Genomic DNA, 17,262 nt, shown 5'->3' on the forward strand with positions numbered 1-17,262 from the left:
CGGAGTGAAGCTAAGCACACAGGCAGGGCCATCGGACCCCGACCAGGCTTGGAGCCGCCATCAATAGTCAAATCCGAATGTGACAGGAACCCCAGGGGTTTCCCAATAACCAAGTCCCGACAGAAGGCAACAGTCCACACCGTGAGGATATACAGCCACCGCCACAGGCTAGAAATCCAAGGGCCAGCGCCTTCAGGCAAAACGGGCTCCTACGGCACCTATACGCCAGGGAGCGGACTACCGGTGGGCAACCACAGGAGTCAGAACATTTCTAAAAGGTGCAGGGAAAGACAGCCACCATCAGCTGTCCGGGGAGAGCACCAACGCTGCAGCCGGCTGCGGGACCCATCCATCCGGCCGTTTTGGTTTACCAGTGACTCTGTCAGTGATTGTCTGAGTGAGTACACCAGTGCCATCCGGCACCGTGCCGCACAGTCCCTGCACCCCAGCCATCCAGCCTCCCCGTTACACCACCGGGCCCCGGGATCACCAACCCCCCTACCCACGGAGGGGACAACATCCTAGCTGCTCCCTACCATCTCTCCCGTGATCCCCGTTACCAGCAGCGGTGGTGCCATCATCACCATGTCCCGTGGGTGGCGTCACAAACAATCTCCTTAATCAAACCACCCCTTTTCACTCACGGGTGAGGAGCGCTGCTCGAGTCCCCGGGTCCGGCCCACCGCTCGAGCCACCGAGCAGCAGCAGCAGAAGCCCCGGACCCGAGCGTGGCGAGAACGTCCCCTCTGCCCGCGACAATATATATATACCGAGACGGATATTGGAGAAGATGGAGAAAGTAATCTTTCCATCTTCTCCGCACCTGCGAGAGAATCGGATCACAGTAAAATGACACTTGGCTCCCGCAGGCAGCAGAATTTGAGCCAAGTGTCATAAGCACACCTGCTTAAGGCAGATAGACTGCAGCTTCACACCCCTCCTCTCCCTACTCCTTGTCTAGCACTTCCTATTTCACAATAGACAAATTTGCTGAGCATGCAAACGATTTAATTACAAAGTTTCATATATTCACACAAACCTAACACAAAAGAAATTTCCATAAGGGCATGTTCACCAGGATGAAATGTCACGCGGATTTTAGTACATATTTTGTGCTAAAATCCATGTCAAAACAACTGTAAAACTACAAAAAAAAATCTGTCCCCCATTGGCATTTTTTTGCAAAAATACATAAAAAAAACCCCGCGACAGACGCGCATATATATTACGCAGAGTTTTTTTTCCGTCAACACTCCAATATTTGCAGCAGAAAACACTGTGTGCACGCACCCTTAGATATCAGCTCATCAGGCGGACGTCTTGTGGATGACACTTACGTAAATTAATCCAATTGAATCCGAAGTATTGTGCCTGAGAAAACTAGATTTCTTGCCTGAAAAATGCATAATCTGACGCTAACAATTATGTCTTTCAGCCTCTCAGCCGCCTGCTGTGCCCAAAACAGAAGACCCCAGACCCCAGCTAGGTGTGTATAAACCAATCCGCTGAAAATTCAGCCTCAGTGTCTCTTCACTGGACCCCAAATTCCGGGCACATGGGTCATATTTAGGAAATATTTAAATTAAGAAGCAATGTGTCATAAAAATAAGACCCCCAAGAGACCGCCATTAAATTTTGTACCTTTTTCTATGTTATTAATTATTTATAAAGCAATTAATATAGCTGTGGTTTTTTTTTCTTTTATCATTTTAGATCCTTATCAGATCCTCGGCCCAACAAGCAGCCGTCTTGCAAATCCAGGTAAGGAAAGAATAAAAAAAAGACAATTTGGGCCTCATTTATCAAAACCCATCTAAAATGAGTAGGGTAGAATGGCTTGCGTATAACATATGGTTCCAGTTTATTTTTCGACAATTTTTTTTTTATGTGCATATTAGGTATATTTATTATACAAAAAAAATAAGATTTTAGCAGTACTGGTTCTCATTGATGAGACTTAACCCCCTCACAACCAAGTACGTACAGATACGTCCTTGGTCGTGTATGGCCCTTTAATGCGGGCTCATGCAGTGAGCCTGCATTATTTCCGGTGTATGTCCACTGATCTGATCAGCCAACATGTGCAGGTAACAGGTGCGAGTGGATAGGAAATCGGAGATCTACCTGCGTCTGTTAACCCCTTCGATTGTGCCCACGGGAGAAATTAACTGTGGATTTTGCTGTGGAAAACCCGTGGATTTTCTAGATTTTCCAGATAAATCCGCGGGTTTACGCAAGTACAGACACTCCCCATGTTATCCTATGGGATTTGGGGAGTGCTGTATCAATGCTGTGGTATTTGCGGCTGCAGAAAATGCTGCGGATTTCCCGCAGCCGCACATAACTGCTTGTCCAATATTCATCCGGAATTATCTGCGGAATTCCTGCTCCTCCACTATGAAGATACAGGGCGGGAATTCCGCAGGAATTCTGCACTTTCCGCTGGTTTACCGCAACAATTCCACAGATATACCGCAGCAATGGATAGCTGCGGATTCCCGGGAGTTGCTGCGTGAACCTGCGGAAATCCCTTGCAGAAAAGTCCGCAGGTACGATCTCCCGTAGGCACATAGCCTAAAGGGTGCTTTACACGCTGCGACATCGCCCCCATCGTTCGTGCAACATTTGGTGATCGCTGCCGTAGCGAACATTATCGCTACGGCAGCGTCACACGCACATACCTTGTCAGCGACGCCGCTGTGACCGCCGAACAATCCCTCCTTCAAGGGGGAGGTGCGTTCGGCGTCATAGCGACGTCACTGCAGCGTCACTAAGCGGCCAGCCAATAGAAGCGGAGGGGCGGAGATGAGCGGGACGTAACATCCCACCCACCTCCTTCCTTCCGCATTTCCGGCAGGACGCAGGTAAGGAGATATTCATCGTTCCTGCGGTGTCACACATAGCGATGTGTGGTGCCACAGGAACGACGAACAACATCGTACCTGCAGCAGCAACGATATTAAGGAAAGGAGCGACGTGTCAACGATCACCGTTTTTGCGATCGTTGATCGTCGTTCCTTGGTGTCACACGCTGTGATGTCGCTACCGGCGCCGGATGTGCGTCACTAACGACGTGACCCCAACGATATATCTGTAGCGATGTCGCAGCGTATAAAGCCCCCTTAAAGGTGACCACGCTTTCCCCCGCCACCATTGGCGGGCCCGTGACGCAATCACTGGGCGACAATGGATTTTCATGACAGTGCGGGGTCAGTTGGTGATCCCTGTCACTATCATGACTCACTTCCTGTGAATGCCGGCAGAGCGTTGGCACTCACAGGAGATCAACATTTCTGCAGAAGCGATTGTTTAGTCCAGGTATAAAGTTCCCTAAGGAGGCCTAGTAAAATCAATAAAAAATGTACAAAAAATTTTTTAAAAAAAAATATGAAAGGAAAAAAATACTAAAAAGTGCAAATCACCCCCTTTTTCCCCATTGCAAATAAAACAATGAAAAAACCCACACATATTTGGTATCAGAAATGCCCGATCTATCAAAATAAAAAATCCGATCGGTACACGGCGTAGCAAGAAAAAAAATCAGAATGTCAGAATTACGTTTTTTTGGTTGCGGCAACACTACAATAACAAGCGATCGAAACATTGGATCTACCCAAAAATGGTATAATTAAAAATGTCAGCTCAGGACCCAAAAACTATAGGCTACTTTACACACTGCGATATCGGTCCTGATATCGCTAGTGTGGGTACCCGCCCCCATCTGTTGCGCGACACGGGCATATCGCTGCCCGTGCCGCACAACATCGCCCAGAGCCGTCACACATACTTACCTGTCCGGCGACGTCGCTGTGACCGGCGAACCGCCTCCTTTCTAAGGGGGCGGTCCGTGCGGCGTCACAGCGACGTCACTGAAACGTCACTGAACCGCCGCCCAATAGCAGCGGAGGGGCGGAGATGAGTGGGACGTAACATCCCGCCCACTTCCTTCCTTCTGCATAGCAGCCGGGAGGCAGGTAAGGGGAGCTTCCTCGTTCCTGCGGCGTCACACGGAGCGATGTGTGCTGCCGCAGGAACGAGGAACAACTTCGTTACTGCTGCAGTAACGATTTTTAAGAATGGACCCCCATGTCGCCGATTAGCGATTTTGCACGTTTTTGCAACGATGCAAAATCGCTTATCGGTGTCACACGCAACAGCATCGCTAATGCGGCCGGATGTGCGTCACAAATTCCGTGACCCCAACGACTCCGCATTAGCGATATCGCAGCGTGTAAAGCCCCCTTATGGCATGGCTGAGCCCCAGATCCCAAAAAATGAAAACACTGCGGGTTTTGGAAAATGGCGCCAAAAGCGCAATTGTTTTTTTTGTTTTTTTTTTTACAAACATTTGATTTTTTTTCACCATTTACGGTAGATAAAAGTAAAACTATACATGTTTGATATCTACGAACTTGTACCGACCTGGGGAATCATACCGACACATCAGTTTTACCTTATAGTAGATTTGGGAAATAAAAGCCCCCAAAACAATCACACAATTTCACTTTTTTGCAATTTCGCCGCACCTGTAACTTTTTTTTCTCATCTTCCAATACAATATGGGGCAGAGTAAATAATGTGGTTCAAAAGTACAACTCGTCCCGCAAAAAACAAGCCCTCACATGGCTATAGTGACGGAAAAATAAAAACGTTATGGCCCTTGGAAGAAGGGGGAGGAAAAAATGAAAAACGGAAAACGTAACATCGTCCGGGGGTGAAAGGGTTAATGGAACCCTGCAGTGTTCCGTGGGGAAAGTATACAGATCAGCGTTTAAATAAAAGGTTATTTTTTTAAAGAGACATAAAAAACTGAAAATAAATAAAACTACATGAAAACGATGACTTTTGATAATCTATGGATATTGTAGGGTCACTGCCGACATCTCACAAAGGAAAGATCTTTCATCCGTGACCTTAGACGCCCTTGAGCTTAAGACCCCCGGGGTTCCAATTGCCGAATATCTGAAAAAAATGTATTATCTGCATTAAAGGACTTTTATTAACTGCAGTATTGAAGATTCCTATTAGAAGCAATAAATATATTCAATGTGCTGAAACGCGGCGATCGCTAATTTACATCAGATGGGACTCTAACCTGATATGACAACTTGAAAGGAGCTGGTATTTCATAAAGCGAAACCAGCTGTCATCTGCGCGTGATTAACAGGGATTAAGACAGTCGGGATGATTGGTTAACTCTTTAGGTTGTCAGGCATCACACATCTACACATACACGTATCGTTTTTCCATTTATCGGTAGACACACTTTAATTCCATAAAGGGGTTGTGTATATTTTTGAAAACATGTTTAACTGCTCCATCGCATCGAAACTAAAAAATAAAGCGACTTTTCAAATAGTCTTGATTAATAATCTTGTGTATACAGCTCCTATCGAGACCACAAAATTTAGCGTTATGGTTGGCTTCCTATCTACTCAACGCTGTGTTGCCCAAAATATGTGATCCTGCTTCTTCTCCAAACCTGGTGGATTTGGCTACTTCAAAAGTTTTATAAAAGGGTATTCCCAACTTTAGAAGTTCCAGATAGATAATACTGTGGGAGAGAGAGCGCAATAGGGTCTTACCCGGTAGGAATATCAGACACAAAAGGGATCACGGTACACTCACCTTTTCAGGTTGTGAAAGTCACAACCCCTGTGTAACACATTCAGTAGTGGTATCAGCTGCAGCCCTGAAGTGTAGAGTATGTAGTATGGCGTAGGTAGAAATCGGGTATATACCACGCTGATACTCAATGGTGTATTAATATGATTCCATTATTGTTCATCAGGTCTGCACGTTTCAGAGACATCCGTCTCCTTCCTCAGGACTTCAAATGGAACAATACCTTTATTGTTCCTTTGATGTCCTGAGGAAGGAGACGGATGTCTATGAAACGCCTAGACCTGTACGAACAATAAAGGAATCATATTAATATACCAGTGTGTATCAGCGCGGTATATACCCGATTTCCACTTACGTCATACTACAACTTTAGAAGTTATCATCTATCTTGTGGATACGTGATAATTTCCTGATCAGAGGGGGTCCAACCATTAGGTTACGAACCGAACATTGAGTCCGCAACTGACCATTGGGTCCCCAACCGACCATTGGGTTCCCAACCAACCTCCAGAATGGGTCATCGGAATGGAGTGGTGGCTCGGCATGCTCAACCCCGCCGCATCCTTTTGCTACAGCCGAATAGTGCTCACCTTTTTGGTGAAATCCCATAGAGAATGGATAGAGCTTTGGTGTGCATGCCCAGCGACTGCTCCAAGCTCAACCCCATTGCCAGGATGAGTTGTGGTCAAAGCAGTCAGACCCCCTTTAGCAATATGTTATATACTGTATGACCTCTTGGAGACTCTAGGGGTCTCACTACTTGTATGTGTTCACCACAGAGAGGAGGCAACTCTTTGGCAACACCACCACTGATCACCTTTCCTGTGGAGACACATGAGTCTGCATAAGAAGTGGACACTAGCAGATGCTGGTCCTGGAAGCTGGGTGTTGTGCAGGCCACCACCAAAACTTTGCATCTGCCACAATACACTGAACAAATATAGAAACCCAATACTTTTGGTTTTGTTCCCATTTTTCATGAGCTGAACTCTAAGATCTAAGACTTATTCTCTCAAATATTGTTCACAAATTTGTTAAAATCTGTGATAGTGATCACTTCTCCTCTGTGGAGATAATCCATCCACCTCACAAGTGCGCTTTAGGCTGGCCACAATTATAGGCCACTCTAAAATGTGCAGTTTTACATTTTTTTGGGGGGGAGGGGTCAGAAAACTAGTCAGTATCTCTCTGGAGGGACCACCATTTGCTTCACGCAGTGCAGCACATCTCCTTCACATAGAGTTGATCAGGTTGTTGACTATGTCCTGTGTAATGTTGGTCGACTCCTCTTCAATGGCTGCAGAGTTGCTGGATGTTGACAGGAACTTGAACATACTGTCATATACGCCGATCCAGAGCCCCAAACATGCTCAATTGGTGACATATCCAGTAACCAATGTCTGCCATCTGCCCTGTACAGTGAGCACCAGGATTCATCCATGAAGAGAACATCTCTCTAATGTTTCACATGCCATCGAACGTGAGGATTTGTTACTCACGTCGGTTACGACGACGAACTACAGTCAGGTGGGGACCCCTGATGAGGAGGACGAGCAGCAGAGGAGCTTCCCTGAGACCGTGTCTGATAGTTTGTGCAGAAATTCTTTGGTTTTGCACTGATTGTTGCAGCCGCTGTCCGGGGGGGTCGGTCTTAGACGAACTTGATGATGTAGATGCTGGATGTGGAGGTCCTGGGTAGGTGCGGTTACACGTGGTCTGCGGTTCTGACGCCAGTTGGATGTTCTGCCAAATTCCTTGAAATGCCTTTGGAGACGGCTTATGGTAGAGAACTAAACAGTCAATTCACGGGCAACAGCTTTGGTGACATTCCTGCAGTCAGCAGCCAACTGCACGCTCCCTCAAAACTGGTGACATCTGTGGCATTGTGCTGTGTGATAAAACCGCACATTTTAGAGTGGCCTTTTATTGTGGCCAGCCTAAGGCACACCTGTGCAATAATCATAATGTCCAATCAGCATCTTGATGTGCCGCACCTGTGAGATGAATGGAATCTTTCGGCAAAGGAGAAGTTCTCACTGACACAAGTTTAGACAAATTTGTGAACAATATTTGAGAGAAAAAGCCTTAGATTTTAGAGTTCAGCTCATGAAAAATGGGAGCAAAAGTGATGCATTTTATATTTTGTTCAGTGTATTCTGGCAGAAGCAAAGTTTTGGTGGTGCCCTCCACAGCAACCAGATTCCGGGATCAATGATCTGCAGTGTCCAGCTCTTATGCAGACTTCTGTGTCTACACGGGTGAAGATCATTGAAGGTCCAACTGATCCCGACAATTGAGCTAAGCATAGAGCAGTTCAGCTCATGAAAGATGGGAGCAAATGCAAAACCGTTGTGTTTATATTTTTGTTCCGTATATTTAGCTACACAGCTTTTTATTGTTTGTTTGTTTTTAGTATATTGAGATTGTTAAGACTCTCGAATACAAAGTTTTTTTGTGTCAGTAAGTTTATATCAAATTACTAACACTTTTCATTTTCCTTATTATTCCACCATGATCTTTTTAGGAAGTGGTCAAATCCAACTATGGCAATTCCTCCTAGAACTTCTATCGGATAGTTCTAACTCTAACTGTATTACTTGGGAAGGAACCAATGGCGAATTTAAGATGACGGACCCAGATGAGGTGGCCAGACGTTGGGGCGAAAGAAAGAGCAAACCCAACATGAACTACGACAAGCTGAGCCGTGCACTTCGTTACTACTATGACAAGAACATTATGACTAAAGTCCATGGCAAGCGCTACGCATACAAGTTTGACTTTCATGGTATCGCCCAAGCCCTTCAGCCTCACCCACCAGAGTCCTCAATGTACAAGTACCCTTCCGAACTTCCATACATGGGCTCTTACCATGCCCACCCGCAGAAGATGAACTTTGTTGCTCCCCATCCACCAACACTTCCTGTGACATCATCCAGTTTTTTCGCAGCTCCAAACCCTTACTGGAATTCGCCACCGGGGAGTATCTATGCAAACAGCCGACTTCCCGCTAGCCATATGGCTTCTCATCTTGCAAATTACTACTAATTTTTTTTTCAATTTGGGGGAAAATTAAAATATCACTGTGGATTATAATTTTCAAACGACTCTGAAAGGAGATCATAACGTGTTACCTGGGCCATCCGGAGATTGGCCATATTAAAGCAAAAAAAACATTGTAGATGTTAGCAATGAAGACAGTTTTACTAACGAAGTCCACATGCTAATGATGTAATATAGGATAACATCGAAGCATTGGACCAATATGAGTTTTGGGCTTCCATTGTGGAGGCCATTGAATAAATGACCAAAAAATAGTGATTTATGGATTCAAAAACTTGTATAAAACCAAAAACCACGGGGGCTACCAGCTTACAAAAAAAAAACTACCTGTATTTAATGGTTGAACACACGACAACACAATTATCATGGCTAAAATTTTGGTAAAATTTTCACTTGATAAGGGAAAAAAAGGAACTGTTGGAATAACTGTGAAGACTTCATACATTCCTTGATGTATCCAAAAGATTGATTGAGCCATTATGGAGGAACTAAAGAAAGTGTTAAAAAGGAACCAAAAAGGGTAGAAGGTTTTGATTAAACTATCGAAGGAAGAACGGAACGGAACGTAAAAAATTCAAAACAGGATGGCGGTGGACCCAAAAACTATACGACGAACTAACAAAATATTTTTATGACTTGTTGGAAAGATTTTTTATCAGTATTATATTTGACTACGACCAGTGTTATTGAAGAAGACCAAAAAAAAAAGGAGATGATGACGATAATGAAACCGTGTAAATTCGAATAGTTACCTTTAATGACGTAAAACTGGAATTATCTGATATTTAAAGGAAAATGCAGGACCTCATTTGTTTATATAGTATACTACACCCTACATTTTCAGTAGAGATGCCATGGCTGATGTAAATGAAGGAATTTTTTTTTCCAAAAACATACAAGTTAACTTTTTTGGGGGGCCAAGTAGTCTCCTATTGAGATTCATATGTAAAATGCAGAATTTTGATACAATTTTAGATACCGTTAACGGATGCTGTACTACAATTGCTTGACCCAACACATCGACATATGCAACACATAAAATTGAACATGGCACTGATGATTTGAGGAAATTGGTGAAACCTCCTAAAGGCCTCTTCCAGTTTCACTGCCAGTGCTCTCAGGGTGGAATTTATACTCAATGCTTTATTTTTTAGTAAAGGGAGATTGGGTTGAATATAAATGAAGCTCCCTTAGTTTTTTACATTCAGAACTCTATGGGTTTCTTTTTTTTTACTTTTTTTTTATTTTTTATGAGCAGGTGCCAGTTTTATTTGAGTCGCGAACGCTGTGCGCTCGTCAGGTTGAAGTATACAAGTCAATGGTATTTTTCATTTTTATATAATTATATGTAACTTATGCATTTATACACTACGAGTTGAGCTCGGCCAACCAAAGAAAACAAAGAAGGGACGTTTAAAAGAGAAAAAAAAAAGAAAAAAAACAAAAAACAAATGACAAAAACATTGTGGCCTTGGATTTAAACTCTGTATGCTTAATGTTTACAGTATGACGTTAGTACTTAGGATGAACTTTTATGCAATACAATAAGCTTGGCCTAGCATGGCAGATCAGATTTAGATAGTAGTGTGTATTTTTTATTTTTTTTTTGCTTTTTTTTTCATATCTGACCAACCTCAATTCTCTTAAAAAAAGTGTATCTGTGGAATATTCAATCACAATTGGTACTTTACGACCCCTTAAAACTTACAAGAAACTGGATAGCAATGCTTAATGTCTCACATTCTACATATCTGCCAAGAAAAGTTAGCCAGAAATCAAAAACATTCTTCAATGAGGCAAATTTTTCCCACCGATATGGTTAATTATTACCTATGGGGTACAACCAATCCCAGTAGAGTATATCAGGTCATAGGTCAGCAGTGGTTTATGGCTACTGATCGATTGTGGAAATTGATACTAAACATTTTTGTCCCGATACCAGATGACACTTTTTGTCACCGAAATGTGCCTCTAAGTTTAGATGCAATTTACGAGCAAGAAAAACTTACAGATCAACAAAGGTGATGTCCCAACTGGACAAGCCCTTCTCAGTATGCAAGTGCCCAATGTCAATCCAACTGGTATTGCTGGTGGCTGATGCTTCAATCACTCATTATCCAGACGGGACCACCCTCTTTGTGTCCAAATCAGGTCAACAGATCCTCCTGGTTGCCCAACTGAGAACATAGTTGTTGAGTCCTACTTGCTCATTTAGGTTCTCCTTGACTTACATTCTGTAAGAACAAAGAATCGGACCTGTTGAAATCAGCATGCCCAATCCCTCTTTTTTCAAAACTTTACCACTGATAGGCAGTCAGGAAGCTCCTATATTAGATAATTGGCTGGTCATGTTGATATCAAGAAGTGCTGGTGGCCGATGCTTCAGTCACTCATTGTCCAGATGGGACCACTCTGTTTTCACCAAAATCAGGCCAACAGATCCTCCTGGTTCCCCAACTGAGAACATAGTTGTTGAGTCCTACTTGCTCATTTAGGTTCTCCTTGACTTACATTCTGTAAGAACAAAGAATTGGACCTGTTGAAATCAGCATGCCCAATCCCTCTTTTTTCCAACATCTACAACTGATAGGCAGTCAGGGGGCCCCTATATGTATTAGATCATTGGCTGGTCATGTTGAAATCTAGTAGTCCAGCCAACTTCATGTAGTCAGCATGACCAGTTCTAGGTGAAGAAAGTGACACTCTGGCCTCGATTTATCAAACAGTTTTTACCAGTGTTCTTTTTGAATGCTCCTCACAAAATTTGGAGCATCTCACACCAGCGTTCAATTCATCAAAACGGTAGTAAAAAAAAATTAAAAATAAAAATCAATGGTCGCCAAAATTTTCATTGCCATCCCTCCACTTTTTTGGAGTCATTTGCTCTTTTTTAGTGATTTTAGTATTTGCACCTTATTCTTTATTTTTTTTAAACTTTATTTTTACTTTTATTCAACAATTTTGCTTTTGCAGATGTTTTAGACAACATGTTGGGTTTTTTTTTTTGCACAGTCCCTCTCAACACCAGAAACACCCCTCAACCCCCTCACGAGGATAAGGTTTCTCGAGTTTTCAATTTTGCTAAATATTGTGACTTTTCAAAAGATTTGCTAAAAAAAAGACAAAAATAGAAGCATTCTTGATTTTATGGAAAATTTATGAACCACATTTTGAAGAATTTTGCACAAAAAAAGTCAGAGAATACCACAAGACAAAAGGGTGCAGTAGAGGGACCAGGAGGATCAGCAGCAGCATATACTGTATCTAAATAGTGGGTCAAAAAAATGTAAGTAGGACTTTCTTGCTTGTAAAAATATACAACAGTTTATACCAGCCTATTTGTTTTGGTCCTACAGAGCATATTCTTTACACCATAATCATAATAAATCATGCAAGTAGAAGACATACCAAATAAGTGCCTTAAACCTCATAATAATTATTGTGCCCCTAGTAGATAAAGTTAATACAGGAGGACACTATAGAGGAATATATAGATTTATATGGATATGTAGGCTTCTGATAGAATATAATAAAAAAAACATTGAAAATTGGTTTCTAAATCAATTTACCCCTAGATAAACTAACTTTTTTTAACTACCACTTAAAAAAATGTATTGAGTTGACCCTATTTAAAGGTTTTTCATTCCTATTAACACTCATGGGATTTTATTTTTTTATTATCCCTTCTAACTAAGCTTTTTAATGAGATGTCTCACTGCAGAGACCTCCGGTGATCAACTGTGACCAGAAAGTGTTTAATTTCCCTGCAGTGCCTCCAGAGGAGAAATGAGGAATTACACTTTTCCTGTTGACATTACCAGGCTAGCCAGGTAATGCACGAACATGCTAGGTCCTGAAAATTATGGGATATTCTGTGTAAGTGTTTTTTGCCCTGACATGGAATTAAAGATCCTAAATGGAGGACCCGCGGAACTCCTTAACGGGGTATTGAAAATGGGTTTTCTAAGTAGATGATCCCTTTTAGCGGATCAAAACAAATGAATCTGGTGACTCCTTGAAGATCTGACGGAATACATGATTGTGTTATAGAAGAAAGGGCCCCCTAATTCAGCAATATTCTAAAAGGAAGGGCCACCTAATTGAGCGATATCGCTAAAGGAAGGGCCACCTAATTCAGCAATATCCCTAGAGGAAGGGCCACCTAATTCAGCAATATTCCAAAAGGAAGGGCCACCTAATTGAGTGATATCCCTAAAGGAAGGGCCACCTAATTCAACAATATCTGTAAAGTAAGGGCCACCTAATTCAGGGTTATCCCTAAAGGAAGGGCCACCTAATTCAGCAATATCCCTAAAGGAAAGGCCACCTAATTCAGCGATATCCTTAAAAGAAGGGCCACCTAATTCAACAATATCTATAAACTAAGGGCCACCTAATTCAGTGTTATCCCTAAAGGAAAGGCCACCTAATTCAGCAATATCCCTAAAGGAAGGGCCACCTAAATCAGAGATATCCCTAAAGGAAGGGATACCTAATTCAGTGATATCTGTAGAGAAAGGGCTACCTAATTCAGGAAAACGCCTAAAGGAAGGGCCACCTAATTAAGCAATATCCTTAACGGAAGGGCCACCAAATTCAGTGATATCCCTAAAGGAAAGGCCACCAAATTCAGTGATATCCCTAAAGGAAGGGCCACCAAATTCAGCAATATCCCTACAGGAAGGGCCACCTGTTTCAACGATATCCTTAATGGAAGGGCTACCTAATTCAGCGATATCCCTAAAGGAAGGGCCACTTTATTCAACGATATCCCGAAAGGAAGAGCCACTTAATTCAACGATATCCCTAAAGGAAGGACCCCCTAATCCAGCGATATCCCTAAACATAGGGGTAATGACTATGAAAATATAAAGCCATACAAGTATTCATATAGGTTTGTCATAATGGGTCTTCCGCATCGAGCCCCAGTCATTTCCATTTGTCTTGTCTGATATTGTATCTTGGCTGTATTCGCTTGATTCAGAACAAACTGCAATACCAAACATAACCTATGGACAAGTGTGGCGCTCTTCGGCCCAGGACAATCCTTTCTTGGCTTTAAAAAACAGTTAGTCCCAATATTGAAACCTTCTTTCACACCTAAGAACCACAATGATTTTATCCTGTGTCATCCAGATGTTCGGTTCTTCTACAACACTTGGCATGAAATAAAAGCCCCGAGCAGATGCGTTGTGTTTCTAGAACTTGTGCCTTTTATCCAGAGCACTTACAATACCGGAAAAATGGTGGCCAGCAGCGGAAACTTTTTTATATTCTTTTTTTTTTATGCAACTCTTGTTGGTTGGACACAAGGGCCAAGATGGTGATGATGGTCAATGTGGTCAATGGCGTAACCGATGGTGGTGGTCAGATGGTTTTCCTCTCCTGGTGGCTACATGCTTCCATGGATAAGGAACCTTCATTGAAGTCTTTGTCCAAGCTCCAAGGTTACTCAAAGCTCACTCTACCTAGGGGAATGGAGAGATCTTGATTCTTGACCAACGAATTTCACAACTACTCACCAATTGCCCATAAATACATTGAAAATGGATGGCTCCATGATTCATCACCCATCTTTACTTTTAGAATATCTGTGGAGGGTGACCTCCTCGTTGTGATATTATGATATTGAGTATCTGCACCGCTCACCATAGGGCGCCATTGATTTCCGATGTGGCAGAAGGCAGATACCCAAACCGAAATCAATGAAAAAGCTAAAACATTCTGCGGTCGACTACATTTTTTTCCTGGATTGTAAATGCGGCTGTGTACTGAGTATACCAGTTGTATCTTCTCTGTCTTATGGACCACTACATTTGTATTTACTATGTAATAAGGTTTAGTTAAACGTCTTAACCAAAACCTAACACTAATCAGAGATTTGTTGCAGTTTCGGCAGCTTCTTAAATGTTTTCAAAGAATGAAAAAAAAACCTTTGTCTTAAAGCAGCAGTACTAATTATTATTTAAGTAATTCAATATCTAAACCAATAAAATCATCAAAACAACCATGCGGTGTCCACATGTTTTACTTTACACTATGGCGGATCTGGCCTATATCATTTCTATCTACCTATCTGTCTATCTTCATTGCAGCCATATCTCTTACGTCTAATTCGCTTGTGCCACTATTAAGAAATCTATTTTTTCCCTAACTATATGCAAACTAGACTGCAAGTGCACTGGGTGCATATCAATGCACTTGCAGTCAATGGCCGCATTTCTATTTTTTTCTGCCTAACGTCTCTCTCTGCTCCTTTATTGACAGCAGAGGAAGGGTCTCTGGTACTGGTATATTAAATCAACTCTGCTCTGTCCGAAAACCACTTGAGTGATCTGCTCAAGCTAATAGAAGAGTAGCACGTGCTCAAGATTTCACAATGGGACAGAAGTCATGTCACACATCAAAGCCTCTCTTTCCCCTGTCAATGAAGCAGCAGAGGTTGGCTTTGGGTATAGAAAATACTAGAGGGGCTATGTACTGCAAGTGCACCAATAATCCCCCAGTGCACTTGCAGTCGAATTTGCATAAAGATTAAATGTGAGAATTTACAACAATGTTGCAGTTGATCCAGACCAAAGAGGTATTATGGGAATTGTGGCACACTGTTATACATTGCTGCCAGTGATTGACACCATGAAATAAAGATGTGAGCGGGCACGGGGCAGGCAGTTGTAGCCATGTGTTCAGGGGTCAACAGGCTGCAGCACAGTTGACTGTTAGTCCCCCTGCCTTCTTCCCGTCACCGCGCCACTTAAAGGAAGACTTAGCAACCGTCCAAGCAACAATTCATTCTTGCTCACAGTTAATAAATCAGAGGCATGGTTTTTTCTTGCAACCAACCGGACTTTATTGTTCTTAATCTCGGGAATAACTTCTGATCGCATCACACGGGCACCATTCATGGTCCCATAGGGGTTCTCTCTCAACTCCACCTCAGCATTAAATTTAAAGGCCGGACGTTCTACTGTTACATGGGTTCACTTTGACACCGCTAGACCCCTCAAACCTTTGTCTAACATCACGCTAGCACAGACCAGATGATAAAGTCTTTTAGGGGGAAAGTTGGGAAGGAAACAGGCAGGGCACTACTCTATATATTCAGGATCAGTTCACAAACAAGCATGTCACTGCTGCAAACTCTGCCGGTAATGCGTTTAACTATTTTTTGCCAGGATAATCACAGCTCCGTGGTGCTCATATACAAAGTCCACATGAGTTCAAGGCATAAAGGGTAAGAAAAAATATGAGCACTCACTGGTTGTTTGCTGTGTGAAAAAAAACTTTTATTCAGGCATCGAAGTTACATGCTGTGCAGGGAGGGGAGAGGGAAGGAACAGGCAGCACGTGTAGACGACGATCGTTTCGCACACCTGCTATGCTTCGATGAGTCACACAGCAAACAACCGGTGAGTGCTCATATATTTTTCTTACCCTTTATGATAAAGTCTTTTAGGCTGCTCCATCCCACCCACAGGGACTGCTTTTGCATATGACGGACCACGGGTGACGGCGTTCCCCCGTTCGTGCTCATACCAGGAACCAGACATACCCTAATCCTGAGGGCGCAACTGACCTTCAGTCTTGCAGAGGGAACCTTCAGGTTTTGGATCCAGGAGAAAACTGACGCCTACCCCCGACCGGCCGGACTATACCCTGCTCCTGGGGAGGTAGTTAGCCAATCCCTTAGAGGCTCCTGCGTGTCCGCGATTGTAAGGGTGACCCTTAGGGTCACAGTCAACAATTGGTGCTTCTGCCTGTCACTACCACTGGGGACTCTCCTACACTCCTCCCTATGTCCCGCACTTTTACTACCTCGGTGTGATTTCTGTGGAAATTCTTTGGCTGCCATTATACCAGTAATAGGGGCTTGGGGTTTCACTACTCTAAGGAGGTCTGTAGATGGATCTAATGCATGACCCTCTCTCAGAGCTGAATGTGGCTCGTCAGCCTCTCTCAGAACTAAATGTGGCTCATGAGTAAGATTTCTGGCGAGAGAACATCACAAAACGTGGAGGAAACACTAAAGATTCAGTGAATGTGCAGATTAAATTGAGGAGGATTATCCCCCATCGTCTTACTCATTTTAGGCTAAATCAGAGGGCACATATTATTTTCAACTGCTAAGCTTGAGCCAATAATATTAGTCAGTATCAGACCGGCGTGCCCAGGGCCACAGGAGGGATTGATTCCACAGGACCCACATTCTGCTGCTCTACAGACAGTGTGTAAGGCCTCAGTCACACATCAGTATTTTTGATCAGTATTTCATCAGTATTTGCCAAAACCAGGAGCGTCTTCAGAACACAGAACAGCTGTCAATCTTTCAATTCCAGTTTTTCACTGTGCTCCACTCCTGACTTTAGCACACAAACTCTGATTAAAAAAACACTGCTGTGTGAATGTGGCCTAAAACAGCATAATGCATTTGAGACATTTTTCAGCTTACATATGTAGCACCCACAGGGCAGGGGTTAAATGTACTCGTCGTTGCCGGGCCGGTAATGTCGGGTCCTTGATGTCACGGGTGGCCCTGCCCGGCTTCGTGGCCCCGAAGTGTACAATAAAAGGGATTAA

At 43.1% G+C, this 17,262-nt stretch overlaps 1 protein-coding gene across 3 annotated transcripts in view; it reads left to right on the forward strand.

Annotated features, from left to right (window-relative positions):
* ERG (ETS transcription factor ERG) overlaps positions 1-14,693 on the forward strand; it is a 137,431-nt gene extending 122,738 nt beyond the window's left edge. For all 3 annotated transcript variants that reach the window (XM_075334980.1, XM_075334979.1, XM_075334981.1), the window contains 3 exons: positions 1,436-1,486; positions 1,714-1,761; positions 8,150-14,693. In XM_075334980.1, the coding sequence (XP_075191095.1) occupies positions 1,436-1,486; positions 1,714-1,761; positions 8,150-8,670 (620 nt within the window). In that variant the 3' untranslated portion in view covers positions 8,671-14,693. The remainder of the gene's footprint in view (positions 1-1,435; positions 1,487-1,713; positions 1,762-8,149) is intronic.
* Positions 14,694-17,262: the final 2,569 nt, after the last annotated feature.

The sequence above is a fragment of the Anomaloglossus baeobatrachus genome, chromosome 2 (genome assembly GCF_048569485.1).
Source record: "Anomaloglossus baeobatrachus isolate aAnoBae1 chromosome 2, aAnoBae1.hap1, whole genome shotgun sequence".
Taxonomy (NCBI): Eukaryota; Metazoa; Chordata; class Amphibia; order Anura; family Aromobatidae; genus Anomaloglossus; species Anomaloglossus baeobatrachus.